The sequence below is a fragment of the Microcaecilia unicolor genome, chromosome 8 (assembly GCF_901765095.1).
Source record: "Microcaecilia unicolor chromosome 8, aMicUni1.1, whole genome shotgun sequence".
NCBI classification, from domain to species: domain Eukaryota; kingdom Metazoa; phylum Chordata; class Amphibia; order Gymnophiona; family Siphonopidae; genus Microcaecilia; species Microcaecilia unicolor.
Genome location: NC_044038.1, coordinates 192,107,706 through 192,135,406, shown reverse-complemented (window position 1 = coordinate 192,135,406; position 27,701 = coordinate 192,107,706). Strand labels below are relative to the sequence as shown.

Sequence of the window (27,701 nt, the reverse complement as noted above, 5' to 3'; positions counted from 1 at the left end):
CTTAAACTACCAAAGACCCATCTCTGACAAGATATACCACAAAGATCAAATCATGTGAAACTCTTATATATTTCCAGAAATGTTAATAATGCCTTCTATTATATTACTATCATGTATTCCATTACCATGCAATCCAACATCCTTCTGTAACACCAAATGCCTATTCTCTTTTCATTTCCATTATCCATGATGTTTTGTAAGCCACATTGCGCCTGCAAAGAGGTGGGAAAATGTGGGATACAAGTGCAATAAATAAATAGTACTTTGTAGCAATAATGAAATAGTGATGGAATATTCACAGAGGCAGCCAACAATTTTATTCTCCACTGACCATAATTAACTTTGTATGAACTTGGCAGCTAAGAGTGTGCTGCTGTATTTTGGTGGTGTTTTGTTTGCCTTCATAATAAAATCACACTTGTCTGTCTACAAACAGCAGGGAGACAAACTTTTTTAAATACGTTTTACAACCACCTAGACTTGAAGAAATCAACCATATAAATGGCAAGTGACCAGCAGTACAGCCCAATAGGGAGGAGGGCTTGGACATGGGCGTGGAAATTGGAGGAGGAGGGAGCAGGGAGGGAAGGAGGGGGCGGAACTGAGGGAAACACGCTGGGAGGAGGGCAGGGGAGAGAGCAGGGTTGGTGGGGGAAGAGATCATAGGAAAACAAAAAACTAGCCCGTTGTTACGGGCTTAACGGCTAGCAAATATATACAACAGACCTGGACAATGTTGGCACCTTTAGACTGACATTGGCCAGAACATCTGCATGAAGGAAACTCTTCCCTCATTATTCAATACCTGTCTTTGAAATAGTAGTAATAAAAAAAATATAAGTGCATTTTTATAATATACCACTGCATTCCACAACACAAAAGGAGCAAGTTCCCAACAACCTTTTTCTTTTGATGTTATTGGGGGGGGGAGAGAAGATATTAAATGTGCCCAGGTTTCACCCCCCCCCCCCCCCAAAAAAAAAAAAAAAAACCTTTGTACTATAAATTGAAATTGAGTATTGAGCATCTGATTCTCATAGATGGTTTGGTGGCCCTTTACTATGTGAAAAACAGTTTCTGCACACTACAGGGAGTCCTTATAAGAAGCTCCTCCAAATGACTCATACGATTACGATTTAGAACGAATTAGTACTAATATGCTGGCACAAGCCGGCATCTTTGAAAATATTAGGTCAATAAATGCTACCAACAAAGAACGAGAACGCGAATGCAGCAGCTCATAGATTTGTTTACTTTGTTTTGGGTGTACGGGGATGATGGCTGCGTGGGGGAGGCGGGGTTGGACCGGCTTCAACTTTTTGATGTCATCCCGCTTTCGGCCGTTTCTCATCTTGTCGGAAACGGGAAGTTGCGTTGAAAGAAAGGAGAAGGGTCGCTCGCGGCGGCCTCAGAGACATGTTTAAAGGTAGGAGGTGAAGACGACAGAATGAGAGGGTGGATTGCGGCGGTGGGTAATCTATTGTGTGTTAAGAGGTAGTCAATACGTGTGACTCGATATAACTGGATGGAGGAGAGAAGAGGCTGCTGTAGTGGGAACTAAGGCATGGCACTTCTGGTGATGGGCAGCAGCCAGAGGAGGTGGGAGGGGGCTGGCAGAGTAGGGGAAAATTCTGACAGGTTATCTGAGAAATGGGAACATTGCTGGGTTGGGGGAGGAGAAGAGGCTGTTGGGGTGTGGGGATTAAGGTATGGCATTTCTGGTAGTAGGGTCTCATAGGAGAGAGAGGTGGTAGAGTAGGGGGAGGTGTCTAACAGGGTCTTTGGTTAACTGAAAGACAGGAATATAGTCTCTCTGGGGGAAGGGGGGTGTTGGGATATGGGGAAGAATATCGGAGAGGTATAAGTAATAATGGAGGGGTGTCTAGTGAGAGGGTAGGTATTTTCAATTGAAAAGAGGCCCTTTATCTAGGAATCGTGGTGTTCCTGAACTTGCTCCTCGTTGACGTTTCATATTGTACAAAGAAGCTACTAATATAGTAGCATTGACACAGCAAAGTCTGATCCAAGTGGATCTTTTAACTGAAGCATCGAACGAGCTTGTGTGAGTGCTTCTCTAGCAGCAGCTTCTTTATGCATTATTCCTTTTGGTCCTCTTCATAGTAGAAGATATAGTGCTATAGAGGATTGGACACGTGACACTGGCAACATTGCCGAAACATGGCTCTTGTCAAGTTGCATGGCCTATCTCAACATACAAGGGTTGTGTTTTCAATAAATGAAATGAACCATTAAGGACTGGTTTTCTTGGACTTTCGTTTGTTCCTTATTTATTTGCCGGTTGTCAATTTAACGGCACTCAATGAAAGCAATTGCAGCAAAGACTTGTGATGAATGCAAATTTCTGGAGGGCACATATCCCTTAGTTTGTCAGAAAGATATGCAGAGATAACCATATAAAGAGCCTTGATGACCAAGCATAGCGAGATGTTAATTGATTGTGGTGAAAGGTCTTTTCTGATTTTTGAGCAGCAATAACTTTGGAGTGGTATCTCTTGGTTATAAACCCCACTGATGAGAAAACATTGAACCAGAGGAACTGGAAGAGAAGTGGACCTTATCACCAGTTGTGGGACGGAAGGCTGCAGTATTGTGGGGAGTGATACTGCCCTTTTTTCAGGTGATTTGTTTGCTAAGCCTGATGCCTGTGACTGAGAAGGGGCAGTGAGGTGCTGAAATCTGTTCCTGCAGCCACAAAGTGCCCTCCAGAAAATCTCTGCACTTATGTTATATGCGGAGAAGCATTTCTGGGAACTGGTGTATCCTTCAGGATTTTCTGCCCTAATCTTTCAGTCCTACTTTACTTTTGCATTATGTGGTGACATTTTCCTGATTCTCTTAGCTTTTATTTTGTAGAGTTCCAGTCCAAGAAAGGAAGGAAAGTGTCCGAGATCTTCCTGGCGCTATGCAGTGATCCCCCTGATGTGGCTGCACTTAGGCGCATGGCAATTAGTGAGGGAGGGCTTCTGACTAATGAAATTCGTTGCAAGGTGTGGCCAAAGCTTCTGAATGTGAGCACAGATGAGCTGCCTCCTGCGCCAGGTATGAAACTCTTGGGTCAGAATGATGCATTTAAGAATCTGGTCAGACCAATAGTCCATTGAGTCCCAGATTCCGTATTAAACAGTGGCCAATCTGAACCACTTGGAAATGGAGTGGAGAAATAGGCCTAGTGATTAGTTGTTAACTGAGAACCAGGGGAGCCTGGGTTCAATTCACCCTTCTCTCACTGATACCTCATGAGACCTTGGACAAGTCACTACATTCTCTGGTGCCTCTATAACAACAGAGTCTTGACACTGACATTACTTTTAGTGAACCTTACTGAATTTTCAGTGAGTTTTGAACATTGGTATCACTTATTGTACATCACTGTACATTCAGTATATCCATTTTATTGTATACTGTTTTATATAAATTTTTGTATACATTTTTAACTGTTTCAATTTTAACTGTATTGCTCCTGAGTGTTGTCTAGCCTCCATCAGTTCCCACTACCTTGTGTACTATTGCATGTTCCATGGGACTTTTTTTTGTTCAGTTACCTTCTGGCCTTTATAACAAAACATTATATTGTGCTCAAATGTATTTCACCATGAGCTACAGTAAATCCAAATACTTAAATTACATGGCTAATGGGCAGTGCCTTCTCTGCTATTCACTTCCAGAAGTAAGAGGTAGCAATCCCTACATCTACCTGGCTGATAACGTTTGATAGATCTGTCTTGCAAAAACCTTATTTAAGACTCAGCTGAACTATTAACCTTGATCACATGCTCTGGTAACAGATTCTGTAGCTCAATTGTACGTTGACTGCAAAATAGCCCGTTTGACTCTTCCTTTGTATTATAAAATTAGTTCCATCTAGTTGCCTAGATAAAGAAATCCCCATCACGCCTTTAGAGAATTCTGGTAAATTGAACCCGGGTATAAATATCTTAAATAAATTGGTAAGGTGAGGCTTCCTGTTGCTAAATCTGTAAGTCATTATGCATATACCTGATGATTCCTTTTTTTAGTGTACCTGTTTCATTCTTCCCCAGTGTCAGGCTCACTAGTTTGTAATTTCTCGAATCAGCCTTAGTGCCTTTTGTAAAAACTGGTGCTTCATTGTTCATTGTCCAGTCACTGGATATTTTTGCAAATTTGAATGATACTTGTGAGATCTACAGTGCTGTATTATGAGTTCTTTTACAACTTTATGGTGACTACCTTCATGTCCTTGATTTTCTACTATTTAAGTAATTCTGGTTTTTTTTTATGTTGATCTACAGATTAAGCAAGAATGCCATATGTTCTCTGCTTTCCATCCATCAGCTTTTTACAAAACTGTGGAACCTCATTTGCAGTACTGAAGGGCACTAGTCCTAGATTGATGTTTGCTGACTTTCTGTAGTTGTGGGTGATGTAAATTCAAAAGTGAACCAGGGTACCATAGACTGTGATCAGCAGACAGAGGTGCTGGGACTTTTATAGGTGCCACAAAGTCTTTTTTCTGATAGCAGCAGGGGCCCTTCAGTATTGCAGAATACATTCTCATGCTGAAGGGCTCCTGCCTCTGGATGTTGGTGCATAGTTGCACTGAGAAATAGAATAGGGCAAGAGAGAGAGACTACACAGCAAGTTAGACAAGTTAAAGAGCACCATTCTCATATGAATATGCTCAGTGGGAGCATTTGTTCTTTCTGCTATTATCCTCTTTACCACTCCTCCCAGTAATGTAATGGGTTTAACTGGCCCCCTAACAGGTCTGTTTCTTAAGGTACTTGGGAATAGGTTTTATAAACTTTTTGCCTCTCGAGTCTTTAGCAAGTCTCTTCTCTAATTCTCCTGAGTCCTGACCTACCTGATTAATGTTTTACATCTAAGTTGTCAGTGTTTTTTGCCTTTCTGTTTGCTCCATTTGGTCTTGCTTTATATTTTTTTAAAGGGTGCCCTTTTTGTCTTTAATTATCTTAGCACCGTTTAACCAAACTGACATTCATTTGGCTGCCTTTTGCCTTTTTTTTTAATTTGTAGAGTAGTATATCTGGGCCTTCAAGATGGTATTCCCCATGCTGTTTTGTTTCCTTATGAACAACTTTTTAATTTTTATTAGTCTTTTTTAAGTTTAAAATTTATAAGATTAGCATTTTTTAAAATTATTATTCTTCCTCCAAATTTGCCAAGTGCATGTGTCACCTTTACCCCCTACTACTACTACTACTAAACATTTCTCTGAGGACTAAATCAGCTCCTGCTTTCCTCAGTTCCAAGACTGGGATATTCATAATGCAGTCATTTAAGGTATCTAAAAACTCCCCTGATATGCCAAGAGGAGCTGTTTGTTCAGTTGATAATAGGGTATTTACTCCTTCCTCCTGTAAGTATGGTGCTGCTCTTCTGTCATGATTCCTTGTTGTAGGAGAGATGCTACGAGAGAACAGTAAGGATTTCCAGCAGGTGCTCTTGGATGTGCGTCGTTCGCTTCGCAGGTTTCCGCCAGGTAAGATTGCCACTTGTGCACTGGCAGGTTTGAGTGGGTCAGGGTCCCTAGAAAGTTGTTTGCATTTACTCTCTCTGAATGTTATTTGTCAGCTGCTTAGAAATGTAATGATAGGTGGGTTATAAGTACATGAAATGATGCTTCATAATGGTGGCAGTTCCCTGTAGCTGCTTTCTCAGAACTAATTCAGACATGTTGATTTGAATCAAGTTTTTCATTGCACTATCAAAAAATGCTTTCAGATTTAATGTTTATTACACATCTGTGAATAAAATAACAAGATTTTTTTTTTTAATATATATTCATGTGCCGAGGATCTGTCTTACATCTGAATTGGAAGCAGCCTCTGTTAGGCTTTGACACTGTTAACCTTTTTCCTTAAGTGCCCAGGTTGTCCTATGTTTTATAACTCCCCCCCCCCCCCCCCCAACACACACACACACACACACCTAGCTGAGCCACTCCCATGACAGGTCTTGTCCAAAACTTTGTAGGTTTGTAGCCAGTTTAGCCACTGAACTGTGATCAGGAATCCCTACCACTAGAGGCTGTAAGTGTGGCATATTTAGCTGCAGCTGCCCCAGCAAGTGGAAGACCAGGTCTGGGATCTAACCTCAGGTCCTCCACATGGTAATGTGACTGAACTGGCCTGATACCCACATTGTGTTTAAAAAAAATGGAGGGCAGGGGAGGATTACAGGGAGGGGGTGGGAGGAAAAACTGAAAAAACAGTTGAAATTTTCCATTGTTTTTATGCAAGTTTTAGTACATAGTTTAGTTTATGCATTGTACCGCAACATGAGATTTTTATTTTTTTATTACATTTGTACCCCGTGCTTTCCCACTCATGGCAGGCTCAATGCAGCTTACATGGGGCAATGGAGGGTTAAGTAACTTGACAAGAGTCACAAGGAGCTGCCTGTGCCTGAAGTGGGAATCAAACTCAGTTCCCCAGGACCAAAGTCCACCACCCTAACCACTAGGCCACTCCTCCACTCACTCCGTTTCTTACATTTTGTCAATAAAAACATTGAAAAGTGTTTTGTTTTTTTAAACACACACATAATGGAAAATTTATTTTTGGAGGGGCCTTTGTTGCTGGCTTTATAGTAGTTTTATTTTTCCCAGGAGAAAAGAGGAAAAATAACTTACATTTTTAGGGTAATTGAGTTCATTTTGGTGGTCACTCGTTAACTACATTTCCTAAACCCTCATTGCTCACTTAGTTCCTGGCTGATGCATCCTTCTGCTGTACCCTAGCCACCCCCCCCCCCCCCCCACACCCACACACACACAAGGATTGTTGCGGCCACCACCCACCGCAGTCCGCCGCAACTATAATACCTTGGCTGGCGGGAATCCCAAGGCCCCGCCAGCAGAAGTCTTCCTCCAGCACTTCTCTCTGCTGCGTGGCCTGCCCCTGTGGTCAGATCGCGCGTGATCAGTTTCAAAACTGAGCATGCGCGGCCTGAGGGGAAAATCAGGCAATTGGAAGGAAATGCAGCAGACTGTGAAGAAGAGTAGCGCTGGAGGAAGATCTCTTCTGCTGGAAGCCCCCCCCCCCCCCCCCCCCCCCACCAGCCTGCTGTGTCTGCTCCTCCGGGTCCTCCCCAGCCTCCAAGGGAGACCTGGTGCCAGAGTTTTCTCTCTCCTGCTCCTATCGGGACGCGATCACCCGGGTCCCGTAAGGAGCAGGAAAGAGAGAGACCCCAGTGCTGGGCCCCCCTTGGAGACCTGGGCTTGGGGAATTCCCCCCCCCCCCCCCCCCCCCCCCCCGCACCCTCTGGCCCTAAACAGTAGTATTGGATTAGGGTTCCAGCTGGCTCCCCAGTGTCTTAACTCCGTTGGAGGCTATAAAGAAGGTGTCCCAGAGCCAGTAGTTCTCAGTCTCCTACAGGTGAAGGAGCTTGTGCATATTCGACTGGTCTGGTAGGCCACAAAAAATTGGACATTCTAAATTAAATCCATTGGGGAATAAAAAAAAAACCTTCTGGGTTTCTTTGTTTCTTGCAGAGCTTGTCTGCTTTGCTGCTTGCTTGCTTATTTATTTGCTCTATCTGTCCAATTCTAGGCAGAGTACAAAAATACATACACAATTTAACAAAAAATAAGTATACAATATACAAGAAAATCAAATATGATATAAAATTAAAATAAACTTGGTTTGTTTTCGGAGGTTATTTTTGTGCCTCAGCCCTGGTCTTCTACTTGCAGGGCCTTGAGTGCCTGGGAGGTTGTGCCTCAATTTACCCGGAAAAAAAAAAGGCAAGAGGTCGTCAGCTTTCTGCTTGGATTCCCTGACTTTGTTGTTTGTTGCCAGGAAGCTGTTTTTTTTGTTTGTTTGTATGTTTTTGAGCGGCTTTTTCGAGTCTCAGTGCCCTCCTCCCCTTGGGGCACCAGCAGCATGAGCTCTGAATTGCTGTGGAGCTTGTCAGCGTCGTGGTCTTGATGCAGCTGGTGAGTTTTGCCAGGACAGGGTGCCTACCAGTACTGCAGCTGAAACACAGCAGACACCACAGCGTTCACTGGAATGTGGCCAGGATCCTTGTCAAATATGAAGGGTGCGTCGGGGTCGGTGGTGGCGGTCCCAATTTTGTCGGGAACTGCCACCATTTTGGAAGATGTGACTGCTTCAATTCAGTCCCCACATCTTGCATTGACTGCTTTTTGTCTGCCAAAATTGGGATCTCAGGGAGCTGTTATTTCTGCTGCAGGGGTTCCCCCCCCTTCCCCAAAGAAACAGATTAAACTTGGAGGAGGAATTTTTGAACTCCACTACCTCGCTTTCTGATGAAGGACAGTTCTTTCCTGAGGAGGACCAGGTTCAGGGAGACCCGGGAGCTGTGAATCCTTTGGGGGGGGGGGGGGGGGAGGAATTGCGCCCAGGGGAAGACTGCTCTGTCCTCCGGGTTTTCTAGCATGAAGAACTGCAAGAGCTGATCGCTCTGATCTTCTCAGTACTCAGGTTTGAGGAGATTTGGGGGGGGGGGGGGGGTGAAAGGGTATTAAAGACAGGCACTCCTTCCTTGTGCACCAGGACATTCGGGATGTCGGATGCAGTGGAAAGGTGCTGACCCCCCTTCTGGCTGGCTCTTTCAGTGGCACACCTTTACCCCATCCCTGAACAGGATAGGGACTCTACACCCACTGGGCTTGGATGCCATTGTTTCTGCGGTTACGAAGAAGAATTCAGTTCCAGTGGATGGTGGCATGGCGTTAAAAGATCAGCAGGATCATAGGATTGAGTCTCTTCTGAAGCAGAACTTTGTTTTAGCTCTCGCATCCAGGCAGCGATCTGTTGGGTGGGGGGCTTGGTGGCTTGAGCATGATTTCACTGGCCTGAGAAGATGCTAGATTGGCCTTCAGATAATTTCTCGCTTGTGGCTCAGAAGGTGGCCATTGAGATGGGTACTTTCTTCTTCGTGGATGCTTTTGTATGATTTGCTACATGCCTCGGTGAAGTCAGTGGCACTGAGGGTTGCTGCCAGGAGAGCTCCTTTTAAGAGAGGAATTGGACAAGCTGGTGAAAAGTCTTGGATAATCCAAAGTGCCCCACTTGCCCCAGAGGCTCATCCAAAAGCTGTCTGACATGCTTCTGCATCTAGGGGACTGTTTATGGAGGCCCTTAGTTATCAACCAGGAAGATTTGGGGGAAGTTAACGTTCTCATTTTTTTTTCCCCAGAGGTCTCAGTCCTTTTGAGGAGACCAGCGAGGAAGTAGAGATTCATTCTAGTCCTAGCTTTTTAGGTCCGTGTTGTATCTCCCAATGAAGATGTCAGGACCCAGCCTCCGGTGGCAATAGGAACTTGATTTTGAGAGTTTTATTAGAGGTGGGCTCAGATTACCATAGACCAGTGGGTCCTCAAAATGATCCACAATGGGTATCCTTTCGAGTTTGTGCATCCGTTGAGGGAGGGCTTTGTTGAGTCCCCCTGTTGGTCCAGCTGGAAGGCAGGAGTTGTCAGGGAGGTTTTACAAAGGTTGGTAGTTCTCAAAGCTGTCTGTCCTGAGAGGGTTTCAGGGCGGTACTCCATCTATTTTGTAATTCTGAAGAAAGAAGGGACTTTCACCCCTTTAGGTCTAAAATAGTGTGAAATCAGACACTCAAAAGTTCCCAGTTTTCAATGGAGATGCTGCACTTGGTCATCGTGGCAGTGCAACCCGGTGAGTTTCTCACCTCCCTGGACTTGACAGAGGCATATCTTCAATTCCCATTCATCCAAGTCATCAGAAATTCCTTTGCTTTGCGATTTTTGGGTCAGCACTTTCAGTTCTGTGCATTCCCCTTCAGTCTGGCAACAGCACCCCGTACCTTCTCCAAAGTGATAGTGGTCGTTGCGGCAGTCTTGCACAAGGAAGAAATGCTGGTCCACCCGTATTTAGACAACTCGAGCAATTCGAGTTGGTTAATTCGAGCAAAGTTGGCATAGGAGAGCAAGACAGTCCATGGCTTGAGTAGTACAGTTCCTAGAGGACTTGGGTTGGGTAGTCAACCGTTCCAAGAGCCATCTGGTTCCGCCTCAGTCCTTGGAATATCTGGGAGTCCACTTTGACTCAAGAGTTGGGTTTTTCTACTGGCAACCGGAATTTTGAAGCTTTACTCACAAGTTTGGTCACTCCTGGATTCTCCCTGCCCTCAGACTCGAGATTATCTGCAAGTGTTGGGATCTATGGCTGCGATGTTGGAGGTGTTGCAGTGGGTAAGGGCTCACATGAGATCATTACAAACAGCCCTTCTATCCTGGTGGTTCCCAAAGACTCAAAGCTCGGGCACAAGGCAGTCTCGGTTGGTGACTCTGAGTGAAAAATCTAGACGGAGGTATGAACTTGGAGTTGTCTCAGGGAACAGTAGTGACAACAGATGCCAGTCTTGAAGGCTTGGGATCCCATTGCTTGGGTCAGATGGCTCAGGAATGCTGGTTGCAGGAGGAAAAGCAGTGGTTGATCAACAGATTGGAGACCAGGGCATTCCGACTTCCTCTGTGTGCCTTCCAGTTGTTGCTGGAGGGCAAGCCGGTACGAGTCCTGTCTAACAACATGATGATGGCGTATGTGAATTGGTAAACGGGGATGAAGAAGCAGCCCTTCTGCTGTTAGAAGGCCATCTGACAGACAGGCTCATGTGGCCAGAGTAGAAAACGTCCAAGCGAATTATCTTGGTCAAAACACCCTAGGTCCTAGAGAATTCTCACTGGGGTGGGCTGCCTTCAAGGAGGTGGTCACCCAGTAGGGTTGCATGATCATGGATTGCTGCGAATGCTAAATCTTTCAGGTTCTTCAGTTGCAGGAGAAAAAACGTCTGAGGACCTGGATGCTCTGGTGCAGCATTGGCCTCGGCTTGGGCTCCTTTGTCTTTCTTCATTGGATTCTTCTGGAATGGCGCACGATGGTCTGCTGGTGTTGATAGCTCCGGACTGGCCTCACAGGCCATGGTATGTAGATGTGATGCATCTGATCGTGGAGGACCCCCTTTATTTTCTAGTGTCAGAGGATCTTCTCGCTCAGGATCTGTTCCAGACTCTGGTTGATTCGGTATTATGGCTTGGCTCTTGAAAGGGCGCATTTGAGTAAGTAAGGCTTTTCTTCCAGTAAGGCTTTTCTTCCAGGGTGATTGCTACCATGCTGAGTTTTCGAAAGCGATCTACATCCTCAGCTTAGATTCAAGTTAGGTGTATTTTTAAGGACTGGTGTGAATCCAGGCAGATTTTCATCTCGGCATGCCTCAGCGGACATTCTGGAATTTCTTCAGGCTGGTTTGGAGAAAGGTTTGATGTAACGTTCTGAGGGTGCAATAGACTGTGTTAGCTTGTTGTCTTGGTCAGATTAACAGTAAGTCCCTGGTGTCACATTCAAGAAGGGTGTTGAGCTCTGCAGACCGCTGCAACGCATGCTGATTCCACCATTCGATCTTAATCTAATCCTTTTGACTTTTTCGAGCCTTTGTCCTTGTATATTTTGAAAGATCCCACCCTCAAGATGGTTTTCCTCATTGCGATTTTGTCAGTGTGGCGTGTCTCGGAGTTGCAAGCCTTGTTATGCAGGTGACCTTTTTTAGTGTCCTTTCTAGAGAAGGTGGTTCTTAATCAGGTGCTGTCCTTTCTTCCCAAATTGGTTTTGGTGTATCATGTGAACCAAGTGGTGGTGGTGGTTTTGCCAGAGTTAGGTGATTCCAAGGGGTTGTAGGAACAAAAGAAGTTATACCTATTAGATGCCAGGAGGACATTGCTATCCTAGCTGGTTCAGATTGAGAAGTTTTATTATTCAGAACGTCTCTTCATTTTGTTAGCAGAGTTCAAAGAAAGGCCTAGCAGCAACCAAAGCTGATACCTCTAGGTGGATTAAGGAGGCCATTGTTTCAGGTATCTGCTCAGTGGAAAAGTGGCCCTGGAGGTATATCAAAGCACATTCTACCAGAGGGCAGGCTACCTCATGGGTGGAGACCTCAGTACCACCTCTGAAGATTTGCAGAACAGCAGTCTGTTCTTTGCTGCATTCCTTTGTTCGACACTACCCCGTGGATGTGTTCCTTGTCAGGATTCAGCATTTGGGGTTCAGGTTTTGTCTGAAGCTCTCTATGGGGCCCACCCTTGATGATCACTGCTTTGGTACTTCCCATCAGTCTAGGCTGGTCTGGAGGGACGGTTAGGAAGGAAAAATTAGATCTTACTTGCTAATTTGCTTTTCTTTAGCTCCTCTAAACCGACGTAGAGCCCACCTTATGAAGAGATTTACATCTGAAGGGGTTTCTTTTTTTGGGCGACATGCATATTTTTCGGTGGTGTTTTCTTTTCACAAGTGCAAGAAGAAAAAAAAAACCCGTAGAACTTTTTGAAACTTGTTTCATTTGAGCAGGGGCATATGCCTGTTCCTGCGGATTGAGGCAGTTGCGTTTTCTCACAGCTCAGCATCCCCTGTTTGGGGATAGTACTTTGGAGTAAGTTGGTTGAGTTTTTCTTACGTTTTGTTACAGTTATCTGCTTTCATACTGGTTCTGGAAGGGACTGCACACCTTACCTGTATGCTTCATCAGAGTTTTGTGGTTCTCAGTCTCCATCTGCTGGTGGGCAAACCTAACTCATCAGTCTAGTCCGGTCTGGAGAGATTAAAGGAAAGCAAATTAACAGGTAAAATCTAATTTCTCCTTATGACTTTGGGACTTAGTCTGTAGTAAACATAGACTTTGGGCTCATTTTCAAAGGTTTCTATGGAACTTTGGAAGGCTAAGTGCTTTGAAAATATGCCTCTTTGTAATCACTTGCTTAACAATCTTATTTTTTCTTAGGTCATTGTCTTACATTGGCAGATAAATTATTTGAAATACTTTTTAGGCAATTTGAATTATAGTTCTTGGTGATCCTTCCACTGTAAAACTGTTCTGCTCACTCTATGCTGATCTATGGACTATCCATGTTGGGGGTCCTTGAGTTGCCAAGATTATCTGTGTTCAGCCGGGAGCTGCTGTTCTGCCTGGGTCACCTCTTTTTTCCTTGACTATAATGAAATGGACAGGAATGCCTGAACTTTTGAGTCAGTTTGTGATGGAAGTTGTAAACTTGCAGAACAGGAGGCTCAGCCATAATTGACCATTTTAAGGCTAGTGGCTTGGGAAGGAATGAGCCTACTATTCAGTATAATTTTGCTGTCCCTTAACTGCATGTGAGTTGAGTAGTTAGAGAACTGTGGAAGATGCGAGGTAAAGACTGATGCCAGGGTCTCAATGTCTCTTGCTCTCCTGTTTCTCAGGAATGCCAGATGAGCAGCGGGAAGAGCTGCAGGAACAGTTGATCAATATCATCCTACAGGTGCTCCAGCGCAATCCCCAGTTGCACTATTACCAGGGCTACCATGACATAGTAGTCACGTTCCTTTTAGTCATAGAACATAGACTGGCAACTGCACTTGTGGAAAAGCTCTCTACTCATCATCTCAGGTGCGTCCAGGCATTGGTCGTGGGGGGAGGGGGGCTGAGGGCTTAGCAGAACCTGTAGGGGGAGCCAGTCTGGGGTGTATTTCTCTGTATGTAGGGGGAGACAGCACCACCATTGGGTCTGGCATGTGATGTTTATTTCTCTATTTTTCCGAGGACAAACAGGCATAATATTCTCACATATGGGTGATGTGATCCACAGAGCCTGGTGCAGACACTGCCAAGTGCACTATCACTTGAAAAAACAACTTAGGATCCCTTTTAAATAATCCTCAGTCTTTTTTTCCCATTTTAAAGTTTCCTTTCCTTTTCAACGCGTCTGATTTTCTACTCCTTTTTGTGCCCTCTTTTATTGGCACAATCGAGTCTTTTGATTTCGCTGAAGCCGTTTTTCCTTCCATGTCATCGAAGACACCCAGCGGCTTCAAACATTGTACTCGGTGCAACCGGACCATCTCAGGTACCGATACTCATTCTTGGTGTATCCAGTGCCTTGGGCTCGACCATAGCCCACCTATTTGTACTCTGTGTCTTCGTATGAAGAAACGGACCCAAGTAGCTCGAGAAGCCCAACATGAGCAACTTTTTGGGGCTCGGTCCAGTTCTTCGACGCTGGCATCGACATCTACCGAGGTCGGTGTCAACATCGAGAGAAGCAGAGGTAATGGCTGCTGAGAGGTCTTGACCTAAGACACACTGGGAGCAATGAGGCGTCGAGTGGGTCTCCACCTGTCTCGAGGCCTCCTGCTGTGCAGGCTCCCCGGGACCGAACATCATCGGACCCGATCCCGAGAAGACGTGAGGATTCCACGTCGTCCTCTTCTGCACCTAGGAGCCTCAGTGATGGGCATTGAGCGAAGGCGAAGAAGCACCATCACCGATCTCCTTCGGCACACGGTGCCGGGAACTCCGGGGCATTGAAGGATTCAGCACCTGAAAAGTGTCGGCGCTGAGAGGACTGCTCCCCCTCCATACAGGAGGTGCCAATGCGTCAGCCTCTTGGCATCCCGGTACCTGCTCCTGAGCCTCAGCAGATTCTGCCACCAGTTGCTCCACCGACCCCGCAGCCTTCTCCAATGGCGGCTCTCAACAAGCGCATCCGGGCCCTGCTTCCAGAATTTCTGGAAGGACTACTTCGCCAGTCTGCTTCAGCATCGGGGGTGCTTGTGCCTTCTGTGCCATCTGCTGCAGCAGCGTCTGGCCCTTTACCTGTGGTGAGATCCTCGGTGCCGCTTGCCACCCGGGTCGACTCCCCTTTGATGTCGGTGAAGGAAGCTTCACCACAGTCCATGCAGGCATCGGCCTCTTGACATTGCCATCGAGGATGTTGATCCTCGGTGTCGAGGCAGGCTCAGTCTCTGAGTTCCCAGCTCCCCATCAAAAGCAAAGGACGGGCTTTTGACTAGCTCCAGCAAAGCATAGTTACACTAAAAGTATCCGTGCCGGACGACTTGCCAATTGGAGGGAGGTTAATGTTTTTTTTCACCAAAGATGGCCTCTCGTAACCTCCAACCGGTGGGTTTTTCAAATAGTCCGGTTAGGATATACCCTCAATCTGGAATCCAAACCTCCAAATTGCCCACTGGGAGCTCATTCATACAGCTCCCAGCATAGGCAGGTACTTGCAGAGGAACTCTCCACCCTTCTAAAGGCCCATGCAGTCGAACCCATTCCACCAGGAGAAGAAGGGCTGGGATTCTATTCCAGGTACTTCCTTGTGCAAAAGAAAACAGGGGAGATGCTTTCCATCCTAGACCTAAGGGCCCTGAACAAATTCCTAGCCCGATAAAATTTCAGGATGGTTTCCCTGGGCACCCTTCTTCCCATGATTCAAGAAAACGATTGGCTATGCTCTCTGGACTTAAAGGATTCTTACACACACATCTCGATACTTCCAACTCACAGGAAGTACCTTTGATTTCAGCTGGGAACACAGCACTTTCAGTACCGTGTACTGCCCTTTGGCCTGGCATCTGCGTCCAGAGTGTTTACAAAGTGTCTAGCAGTAGTCGCAGCGTTGCTACGCAGACTGAGAGTGCATGTGTTTCCTTATCTTGACGATTGACTGGTAAAGAGCACCTCGGAGGACGGCGCTCTGGAGTCCATGCGGATGACTATTCAGGTGCTAGAGCTACTGGGGTTTGTAATAAATTACTCCAAGTCCCATCTCACTCCTGTTCAAAAATTGGAGTTCATTGGAGCACTACTGGACATGAAGACAGCTCATGCTTATCTCCCCGAGACAAGGGCAGACAACCTCCTGTCCCTGGTGTCCACAGTTTGAGCGTCTCAGCAGGTCACAGCTCAGGTGTTGACTTTTGGGGCACATGGCTTCCACAGTATATGTAACACCTATGGCATGTCTTCATATGAGATCAGTTCAATGGACCTAAGCTTCCCAGTGGTATCAAGCTGCGGGGAATCTAGAGGATGTGATCCAACTGTCCACCGACTTTCGGAATTCTCTTCAGTGGTGGACAATCCGATCCAATTTGACCATGGGATGACCATTCCAAATTCTTCAGCCACAAAAAGTGCTGACGACGGATGCATCCCTCCTGGGGTGGGGAGCTCATGTAGATGGGCTTCATACTCAGGAAGCCTGGTCCTTCCAGGAAGCAGGTCTTCAGATCAACCTCCTGGAACTACAAGCGATCTGGAATGCTCTAAAGGCTTTCAGAGATCGGCTGTCCAACCAAATCATCTTAATTCAAACAGACAATCAGGTTGCGATGTACTACACCAACAAGCAGGAGGGCACGGGATATCGCCCTCTGTGTCAGGAAGCCGTCCAGATGTGGCTTTGGGCATACTGCCATGGCATGTTTCTCCAAGCCACTTATCTGACAGGCGTAAACGACGGTCTGGTCGACAGATTGACCAGGGTAATGCAACCTCACGAGTGTTTGCTGAATATAACATAGTAACATAGTAGATGACGGCAGAAAAAGACCTGCATGGTCCATCCAGTCTGCCCATGACAAACTCATATGTGTATACCTTACCTTGAATTTGTACCTGTCCTTTTCAGGGCACAGACCATATAAGTCTGCCCAGCAGTATTTCCCGCCTCCCAACCACCAGTCCTGCCTCCCAACACCGGCTCTATTACAGACCGTATAAGTCTGCCCTCCCCTATCCTCGCCTCCCAACCACCACCCCCTCTTCCCCCCAACTGCTCCGCCACCCAATTTCAGCTAAGCTTCTGAGGATCCATTCCTTCTGCACAGGATTCCTCTACGCATATCCCACGCATGTTTGAACTCCGTTACCATTTTCATCTCCACCACCTCCCGCGGGAGGGCATTCCAAGCGTCCACCACCCTCTCCGTGAAAAAATACTTCCTGACATCTTTCCTGAGTCTGCCCCCCTTCAATCTCATTTCATGTCCTCTCGTTCTACCGCCTTCCCATCTCCGGAAAAGATTTGTTTGCGGATTAATACCTTTCAAATATTTGAACGTCTGTATCATATCACCCCTGTTCCTCCTTTCCTCCAGGGTGTACATGTTCAGGTCAGCAAGCCTCTCTTCATACGTCTTGGAACGTAAATCCCATACCATCCTCGTAGCTTTTCTTTGCACCGCTTCCATTTTTTTAACATCCTTCGCAAGATACGGCCTCCAAAACTGAACACAATACTCCAGGTGGGGCCTCACCAACGTCTTATACAGGGGCATTAAAACCTCCTTTCTTCTGCTGGTCACTCCTCTCTCTATACAGCCTAGCAATCTTCTCGCTACTGCCACCGCCTTGTTGCACTGTTTCGTCGCCTTCAGGTCCTCAGATACTATCACCCCAAGATCCCTCTCCCCGTCCGTGCCTATCAGACTCTCCCCGCCTAACACATACGTCTCCCTTGGATTTCTACTCCCTAAGTGCATCACTTTGCATTTCTTCGCATTGAATTTTAATTGCCAAACGTTAGACCATTCTTCTAGCTTCTTCAGATCTTTTTTCATGTTTTCCACACCCTCCGGGGTGTCCACTCTGTTGGAAATCTTGGTGTCATCCGCAAAAAGGCAAACTTTACCTTGTAACCCTTCGGCAATGTCACTCACAAATATATTGAACAGAATCGGCCCCAGCACCGATCCCTGAGGCACTCCACTACTCACCTTTCCCTCCTCCGAGCGAACTCCATTCACCACCACCCTCTGGCGTCTGTCTGTCAACCAGTTCCTAATCCAGTTCACCACTTCGGGTCCTATTTTCAGGCCGTCTAGTTTATTTAAGAGCCTCCTGTGGGGAACCGTGTCGAAAGCCTTGCTGAAATATGGGTGTAGCCCGCAAGATCCAAGCATGGGGCACCCCTTCGATGGATCTTTTTGCCGCAAATCAATCACAAGGTCCCTCAGTTCTGTTCCAGGCTTCAGGCCCATGACAGACTAGCATCAGATGCCTTTCTCCTACATAGGGGAACAGGCCTTCTGTATGCGTATCCTCCCATACCTCTAGTAGGGAAGACTTTGCTGAAACTCAAGCAAGACCGCGGAACCATGATTTTAATTGCACCCTTCTGGCCACGCCAGATTTGGTTCTCTGTTCTTCTGGAGTTGTCCTCTGAAGAACCGTAGAGATTGAACTGTTTTCCAACCCTCATCTCTCAGAACATAAGTACATAAGTACATAAGTAGTGCCATACTGGGAAAGACCAAAGGTCCATCTAGCCCAGCATCCTGTCACCGACAGTGGCCAATCCAGGTCAAGGGCACCTGGCACGCTCCCCAAACGTAAAAACATTCCAGACAAGTTATACCTAAAAATGCGGAATTTTTCCAAGTCCATTTAATAGCGGTCTATGGACTTGTCCTTTAGGAATCTATCTAACCCCTTTTTAAACTCCGTCAAGCTAACCGCCCGTACCACGTTCTCCGGCAATGAATTCCAGAGTCTAATTACACGTTGGGTGAAGAAAAATTTTCTCCGATTCGTTTTAAATTTACCACACTGTAGCTTCAACTCATGCCCTCTAGTCCTAGTATTTTTGGATAGCGTGAACAGTCGCTTCACATCCACCCGATCCATTCCACTCATTATTTTATACACTTCTATCATATCTCCCCTCAGCCGTCTCTTCTCCAAGCTGAAAAGCCCTAGCCTTCTCAGCCTCTCTTCATAGGAAAGTCGTCCCATCCCCACTATCATTTTCGTCGCCCTTCGCTGTACCTTTTCCAATTCTACTATATCTTTTTTGAGATACGGAGACCAGTACTGAACACAATACTCCAGGTGCGGTCGCACCATGGAGCGATACAACGGCATTATAACATCCGCACACCTGGACTCCATACCCTTCCTAATAACACCCAACATTCTATTCGCTTTCCTAGCCGCAGCAGCACACTGAGCAGAAGGTTTCAGCGTATCATCGACGACGACACCCAGATCCCTTTCTTGATCCGTAACTCCTAACGCGGAACCTTGCAAGACGTAGCTATAATTCGGGTTCCTCTTACCCACATGCATCACTTTGCACTTGTCAACATTGAACTTCATCTGCCACTTGCACGCCCATTCTCCCAGTCTCGCAAGGTCCTCCTGTAATCGTTCACATTCCTCCTGCGACTTGACGACCCTGAATAATTTTGTGTCATCGGCAAATTTAATTACCTCACTAGTTATTCCCATCTCTAGGTCATTTATAAATACATTAAAAGCAACGGACCCAGCACAGACCCCTGCGGGACCCCACTAACTACCCTCCTCCACTGAGAATACTGGCCACGCAATCCTACTCTCTGCTTCCTATCTTTCAACCAGTTCTTAATCCATAATAATACCCTACCTCCGATTCCATGACTCTGCAATTTCTTCAGGAGTCTTTCATGCGGCACTTTGTCAAACGCCTTCTGAAAATCCAGATATACAATATCAACCGGCTCCCCATTGTCCACATGTTTGCTTACCCCCTCAAAAAAATGCATTAGATTGGTGAGGCAAGACTTCCCTTCACTAAATCCGTGCTGACTTTGTCTCATCAGTCCATGTTTTTGTATATGCTCTGCAATTTTATTCTTAATAATAGCCTCCACCATCTTGCCCGGCACCGACGTCAGACTCACGAGGGGTTGCTTCTACATCCCAACCTCCGGTCTCTGGCTCTCATGGCCTGGATGTTGAGAACTTAGAATTCGCCTCCTTGGGTCTTTCAGAGTGTGACTCCCGAGTCTTGCTTGCTTCCAGGAAAGATTTCACTAAGAGGTGTTACTTTTTCAAATGGAGGAGGTTTGCCATCTGGTGTGACAGCAAGGTCCTAGATCCTCTTTCTTATCCTACACAGACCCTGCTTGAATACCTTCTACACTTATCAGAGTCTGGTCTCAAGACCAACTCCATAAGGGTTCACCTTAGTGCAGTTAGTGCTTATCAGCGTGTAGAGGGTAAGCCTATCTCTGGACAGCCTTTAGTTGTTCACGTCATGAGAGGTTTGCTTTTATCAAAGCCGGCTGTCAAACCTCCACCAGTGTCATGGGATCTTAACGTCGTTCTCACCCAGCTGATGAAAGCTCCTTTTGAGCCACTGAATTCCTGCCATCTGAAGTACTTGACCTGGAAGGTAATTTTCATGGTGGCTCTTCAGTTCGTAGGGTCAGTGAGCTTCAGGACTTGGTAGTGGTTATACCTTATACTAAGTTTCATCACAACACAGTAGTCCTCCGCCCGCACCCTAAGTTTCTGCCGAAGGTGGTGTTGGAGTTCCATCTGAACCAGTTGTCTTGCCAACATTTTTTCCCTGTCCTCATGCCCACCCTGGCGAAACCAGCTTGCACACCTTGGACTGCAAGAGAGCATTGGCCTTTTACGTGGAGCAGATGAAGCCTTCAGACAGTCTGCCCAGTTGTTTGTTGCCTTTGATCCCAACAGGAGGGGAGTCGCCATCAGAAAATGCACAATCTCCAATTGGCTAGCAGATTGCATTTCCTTCACTTATGCCCATGCTGGACTGACTTTGGAGGGCCATGTCACGGCTTATAATGTCAGAGCCATGGCTGCGTCAGTGGCTCACTTGAAGTCAGCCTCCATTGAAGAGATTTGCAAAGTTGCAACGCGGTCTTCAGTCCACATATTCACCTCTCATTACTGTCTTGAACAGGATACCCGATACGACAGTCGGTTTGGGCAGTCAGTGCTGCAGAATCTGTTTGGGATTTAGAATCCAACTCCACCCCCCCTAGGCCCGTTTTATTCTTTTCCAGGCTGCACTCTCAGCTAGCTGTATATAGTTTTCTTGTCAACCTACGTTATGTCCTTGCCTTTGCAGTGCCCAATTGACCAATGTTTATTGTTTTGGGTGAGCCTGGATGTTAGGGATTCCCCACATGTGAGAATAATGCAGCCTGCGTGTCCTCTGAGAAAGCGAAGATACTTACCTGTAGCAGATATTCTCCAAGGTTCAGCAGGCTGATTATTCTCACAATCCCACCCACCTTCCCTTGGAGTTATTTGTTATGCTTTTAGACTTAACTGAGGTACGCGCTCGCGCGGTGGGCAGGAAATCAGTCCGCGTGTGTGCGCTGCACGCATGCTAGAAGACTCTAGCAAAGTTTTTTTTTTTGTGTTTGCTATGGCAAAATGCTGGTTCCCGGGCAGACACGGACAACCCGCGTGTGAGAATAATCAGCCTGCTGTCCTTGGAGAATACCTGCTACAGGTAAGTATCTTCACTTTCCCAAAAAGACAGGAAAAGTACATCGAAGTCTTGATCTACGAGACCTGAACAAGTTTCTACTTCAAGAAAAGTTTCAAAAGCTAAACACTTAGCTTTGCTTTCTAGACCTCAAGGAGGCATATTACCCATATCTCCCTGCACACAGAAAATTCCTTCACTTCTGCTGTGGAGCTCTACACTACATGTACAAAGTCTTACCATTTGGCTTGGCTTCTTGAGTCTTCACAAAGTGCATAGTAGATGTATCTACAATACTTTGCAGGTGGGACATACCTGGATAATTGGTTAATCAGGCCTCCTCTCTGGAGTCCGTCAGCGCTTTCATGCAGTCCGCGATACTCCTAGTCCTCGAATTTGTCATCAACTACTCCAAATCACATCTTCAGCTGGTACAGCCTTTAGAGTTTATAGGGACTCAAGGTTGAGCATTCCATCCTCAACCAAGGGCCTCAAGATTGTTCGCCCTCATTTGAGAAAGGAATGCTCAATCTATTGCATCTCACCATTCAGGTATCCCAGTCAGGTCATATCTTTTTTAAAGATGCTCCGCCTACTTGGTCACATGGCTTCAACAGTTCACGTAACACCATTGGCTCATCTTCACTTTCAGATTCCTCAGTGGACACGCTCCCTTTCCTCTCAATAGTCCAAAGCCACAGGATTACTATCCACCCAAATCCAAATCACTCCCAGTTACGCTACTCTGTACACTGGTGGATGGTGTACCACAATCGCTTCCTTTCCAGTCCCTTCCACAAGGGTTTTCACCACAAATACTTCTATGACAGTCTCCATGCATAGGGTTCTTGGTCCCCACGAGAGCAATGTAATCATATCAATCTCCTGGAATTGCAAGCTGTTTGGAACGCTCTCAAAACCTTCCAGAATCATATGAGCGATGTATTACCTGAACAAACAGATAGGAACTGGATCTTACCTCCACTGTTGCCAAGCAATCCAAATATGGACATGAGCAGTTTCTTGAAACATCTTTATAAGAGCTGTTTAACCAGCAAGCAGAATGCTGTAGCAGACAAACTGAGCAGAGTTCTTCAGCCTCCCAAATGGTCTCTCAGCACCTCGGTCTTTCACCAAATATTCCAGCAGTGGAGAACCCCAGCGATAGACCTGTTTGCTTCTCCTTAGAACAACAAGCTTCCTTACTTCTGTTCCAGATTCTATACTCCCAACCATATAGCCCCAGATGCTTTCTTGCTCCACTGGGGGCTGGATCTTCTATACACTTTTCCCCCACTTCCTCTCATAGGGAAAACTCTTCTCAAACTCCATCGAGACCAGGGAACCATGATTCTAATTGCTTCCTACTGGCCTCATCAAATCTGTTTCCCCTTCTCCTAGAGTTGTCGTCCATGGAACCCTAATAACTTAGAAACATGACTGCTGATAGTGCCAAATGGCCCATCTAGTCTGCCCATCCTCAGTACCTAGTAACCACTAACTCTTCCTTTTCCTAAGGGATCCCACATGCCTGTCCCAAGCTTTCTTACATTCTGGCACAGTCCTCATCTCCACATGGGAGGCCATTCCATGCATCCACCACGCTTTCTGTGAAAGAGTATTTTCTTAGATTCCTCCTAAGCCTATTTCCTCTTAACTTTATCGTATCCCCCTCATTCTAGAGTTTCCTTTCATTTGAAAAAGGCTCGCCTCCTGTATATTAACACCACTGAGGTACTTAAATGTCTCTACTATATCCCCTCTCTCCCACCTCTCTTTCAGTGTATATTTATTTATTTATTTGTTGCATTTGTATCCCATTTTCACACCTATTTGCAGGCTCAATGTGGCTTACATTGTTCCGTAATGGCGATCGTCAATTCCGGAATGAGAAATACAAAGTGGTATTGCATTAAAGTTCATAAGTGACAGAGTAGATTAAGCAATCAAGAATAGAGAATTCATTTTTGTAGTGAGAGATAAAGTGGTAATTGCGTTAAAGTTCATTAGTGACAGAGTAATTTAAGCAGTCAGGTATAGAGAGTTCGGTTTTGTCCAATTCTGGTATGGGTTTTGTTGTCTGGTATTTAGGATGGATCATTGTGGTACGCCTTTTTGAACAGGTTGGTTTTTAGTATTTTTCGTAATTTAGTTATGTCGTATATTGTTTTAGTGGCTTTTGGTAGTGCATTCCACAGTTGATTGCCTATGTAGGAGAAGCTGGATGCATTTGTTGATTTATATTTTAGACCTTTGCAGCTGGGGTAGTGGAGTTTCAGGAATGTACGTGCTGATCTTTTGGTGTTCCTGGTTGGTAAGTCTTTGAGGTCTGACATGTAGACCGGAGCCTCACCGTGGATGATTTTATGAACCACAGTGCAGATTTTGAACATAATACGTTCTTTCAATGGGAGCCAGTGTAATTTTTCTCTTAGGGGTTTGGCGCTTTTGTATTTCATTTTTCCAAATTTGAGTCCGGCTGCTGTGTTTTGGGCAGTTTGGAGTTTCTTGATGATTTGTTCTTTATATGTTGAGGTTCATAAGTCTGTCGCTATATGTTTTATGACCAAGACCACTTACCAGTTTTGTAGCCGCCCTCTGGACCGACTCCATTCTGTTTATATCATTCTGTAGGTGAGATCTCCAGAATTGCACACAGTACTCTAAATTGCGCCTCACCAGAGACTTATACAAGGGCACTATCGCCTCTTTTCCCTTTTGGTCATTCTTTTCCTTATGCACCCAGGCATCTATCTGGCTTTGGCCATCGCTTTTTCTATCTGTTTGGAGACCTTAAGGTCATCGGACACAATCACCCCTGTCTTGCTCTTTTTTCATACACAGAAGCACTTCACCCCACATATTGTACCGTTCCCTTGGATTCTTGTAACGCAGGTGCATGACCCTGCATTTTTTTTAGCATTAAATCTTAATTGCCAGTTATTGGACCAAGCTTCACTAGATCCTTTCTTATGCCTGCCACACCCTCCGGAGTGTCCACTCTATTACAGAGTTTGGTATCATCCGCAGAGACAAACCTTCCCAGAAAGCCCTTTTGCAAAATCGCTCACAAAGAGCCAGCCTGAGGACCTCCCCCCTCCCCCCCCCCCCGGTGGTACACCACTGATAACATCCCTTTCTTCGGAGCAAGCTCCATTTACCAGTACCCTCCCTACTTCCATTTAATCAATTTTTAACCCAGTCAGTCATTTTAGGTCTCATACTGAGGGTGCTCAGTTTATTTATCAGTCATCTGTGCAGAACTGTGTCAAAGGCTTTTGCTAAAATCCAAGTACACTATATCTAGCAGTAGCACAGTTCCTTCAGCTGTTGCCATCCAACTAACTCTTTCTTGAGAAATTCCCCCATTTTGGAAAAGTTAGTTCTTTTGAAATCTAGGACATTCAGTCTTAAATAATACATCTCCTCCTTTGTCTTAATATTGAACCATACCATTTGGTGATCACTAGATGCCAAATTGATCTCCCACCTTAGCAAAAGAAACATTCTCCCTGTTTGTACGCACCAGGTCTAGAATAGCTCCATCCCACGCCTGTTCCATTAGCCACTGCTAAAACAATTCTTCCTGTAGAGAATGCAAGATCTCTTTGCTTCTAGATGACCCCACAGCAAGGACGCCCCAATCAACATCTGGCATATTAAAATCACCTATCATTAGTACTTCCCCTTTCCTAGCTATCTTGTGGATGTCTTCAATTAAGTCTCTGTCCATTTCTTCTGACTCTGAAGGTGACCTGTGTATTACACCAATGTAAATACATTTTCCTTTCCCTCTTACCAGTTTAACCCATAGCAATTCTTCCTGGGCAAGTCACATAACCCTCCATTACCCCAGGTAGAAATAAGTACCTGTATATACTATGTAAACCGCTTTGAATGTAGTTGCAAAAACCACAGAAAGGCGGTATATCAAATTCCATTTCCCTTTCCTTACTCCACATGTCCTGCAGTTCTGTCACTTTAATATTATTCTTAATATATAATGTCATTCCTCCACCCTTTTTTTTTCTATCCTGTCCTTCCTGAATATATTATAGCCAGTTATAACTATATTCCAGTCATGGCTCTCCGTGAACCACGTCTCCATGACTGCCACTAAATCCAAGTTGGCTTCTATCGTTGCAGCCTCTAGATCTTGAAGTTTGTTTCCCATACTATGGGCATTGGTATACAAGGCTCTCCAGATGCTACTCTTTTTTTTTTCCCCCCTTTTCTGTAAGGGTATTTGATGTCTTACCTTCCTGAGGGTTCCTAATGACTTGGGGGCTTTCCTCACCCATCCCCAGCAAATATGGTTTAAAGCCCTCTTTAGTACTTTCAAGATACTTCATCCCTTCCTTGAAAGATGGACACAATCACTGCTCAGTAGCTCTTGGAAAATCATCCCATGGTCTAGGAAGCCAAAGCGCTCGTGTTGGCACCATCCACACAGCCACACATTTAACTCCAGGATGCAAGCTTCCCTTATTTAGCCTTTACCTTCAGCAGGAAGGATCAGTGAGATCACCACCTGTGCACCTAGGTGCTTCACACTCTGATACAGAGCCATGAAGTCATGTTTAATATGTTCAGTAGAATACCTAGCTGTATCATTTGTGCCAACATGGTTGAGCAGCATAGGATTGTGGTCAATAGGCTTGACCTAGGCAGTCTTTCTGTTACATTTCGGATCTTGGCACCAGGCAGATAGCACACCTCCCTGAACATCATGTCTGGTCGGCAGATGGGTGCCTCAGTACCCCTCAGAAGAGAATCGCCAGCAGCCACTACCTTTCGCTTCTTATTGGTCACCAATCCAGCGGCTTTAGGATTTTTGATCGTTGTTTCTATCTGTTCTTGAGATATTTTCAGCACTTCTGACTCCAGGGCTGTGAACCAAATGTTTAGTTCAACAGAAGATAGAGTTTGGGGGTTGATAATTCGGAACAAGGGATTCCTTCTTCTTCCAGACCCTCGTTCTCTGGCCCTGACAATTTGGTACCTGACAACATAGAGTTGCGTACATTTGAACCTTCCTCACAAAGTCTCTCGGATATTTCTTGCCTCCAGAAAACCTTCCACAAGAAAATGTTACCGTTTAAAGAGGAAATGGTTCTCACTCTGGTATTCAGTTAGGTCGCTTGACCCTCCTACATGCTCTCTACCTACCCTTATGGAGTACCTCTTCCATCTTTCAGATTCTGGATTCAAAACTAACTCATTTGAGCGCCATCAGTGCTTTCTATATTAAAATTGATAATGAGACAATTTTAGTTCATCCTTTCATGGTTAGTTTCTTGAAAGGCTGTCAAACCACCTCAGGTAGTTCTTACTTCTTCCAGAAGAGTCAGTAAGTTTCAAGCACTTGTGGCAGATCTGCTTTACACCAGGCTCTGTCACGACAGAATTGTACTCCTAATCCACCCCAAATGCCTTCCAAAGGTGGCTTTGGAGTTCCATCTCACCCAGTCCATTGCACTACCTGTCTTCTTTCCTAAACCACATTCTCATCCTGGAGAGGCAGCACTGCATACCTTAGACTGCAGTCATGCTGTAGCATACTATCTAAAATGAACAATACCTCATCGGAAATCCTCCCAGCTTTTTGTATTTGATCCTAACATGTTGGGAATTCCCATCACCAATCGTACAATCTCTACTTGGTTAGCTGACTGTATCTTCTTATACGTATACTCGGGCTAGGCTGACCCTCAATGGCTGGGTCACCGCTCATAATGTGATAGCCGTGTGGAGGCTTCAGTAGCCCATTTCCTCTCTGCCTATATTCAAGACATTTGCAGTGCAACTACATGGTCTTCTATCCACATTTTCATTATTCACTATCTTGTTTGGGCAGACTGGATGGGCCGTACAGGTCTTTTATCTGCCGTCATTTGCTATGTTACTCACTATGGTCTGAAGCAGTATTCCAGGCGGGATAGCCAGTTTGAACAAGCAGTCCTGCAGAATATTTTTACTGTTTAAAATCTACCTCCACCCTCCAGCCCATTATTTCCATCAGGCTCACTATTTAGTTACAAAAATTCATTTTTCCTTTCAGCTTGGTAGCTAGTGAGTCCTATATGTGAGAATATTATGCCTGCTTGTCCTCGAAGAAAGCTAAGTTACTTACCTGTAGCAGGTATTCTCTGAGGACTGCAGGCATATATTCTCACATTCATCCTGCCTCCCCTTGGAATTGTCTTAACTTTAATACTATAATGCTGGTCTGTGCTCACTCATTGAGCGGGAAGGCACCTGTGCATGCACAGGGGGGGCACTGCCTCAAAGGTTTAAAGTGACAGTGCACTTGGCAGTGTCCGCACCGATCTCTGTGGATCACATTGCCCACATGTGAGAATATATGCCTGCTGTCCTCGGAGAATACCTGCTACAGCTAAGTAACAGCAGTAGGGGGTCTTCCCTTCTCTTGTTACACTAGGAAATATTTGCTACCTTCTCATCTTTGCAGGGACTTCATGGACCCAACAATGGACAGCACAAAACACATATTAAATTATCTGATGCCCATAATAGACCAGGTGAATCCTGAACTCCACGACTTCCTGCAGAGGTAGGAATTGTGTTTACTGCCTATCCATCCTCCCTTGCTACAGGTGCTTGAATAACATAAGAATGA

At 45.5% G+C, this 27,701-nt stretch overlaps 1 protein-coding gene across 3 annotated transcripts in view; it reads left to right on the top strand.

Moving 5' to 3' along the window:
- Positions 1-1,357: 1,357 nt before the first annotated feature.
- The window catches only part of TBC1D20 (TBC1 domain family member 20), a 102,462-nt gene continuing 76,118 nt past the window's right edge, over positions 1,358-27,701 (top strand). The window contains exons 1-5 of one of the 3 annotated variants that reach the window (XM_030212879.1): positions 1,358-1,426; positions 2,875-3,060; positions 5,423-5,503; positions 13,248-13,434; positions 27,534-27,635. In XM_030212879.1, the coding sequence (XP_030068739.1) occupies positions 1,417-1,426; positions 2,875-3,060; positions 5,423-5,503; positions 13,248-13,434; positions 27,534-27,635 (566 nt within the window). In that variant the 5' untranslated portion in view covers positions 1,358-1,416. Of the gene's footprint in view, positions 1,427-2,860; positions 3,061-5,422; positions 5,504-13,247; positions 13,435-27,533; positions 27,636-27,701 lie in introns of all 3 variants that reach the window. The other 2 variants (XM_030212881.1, XM_030212880.1) reach the window with 2 other exon arrangements.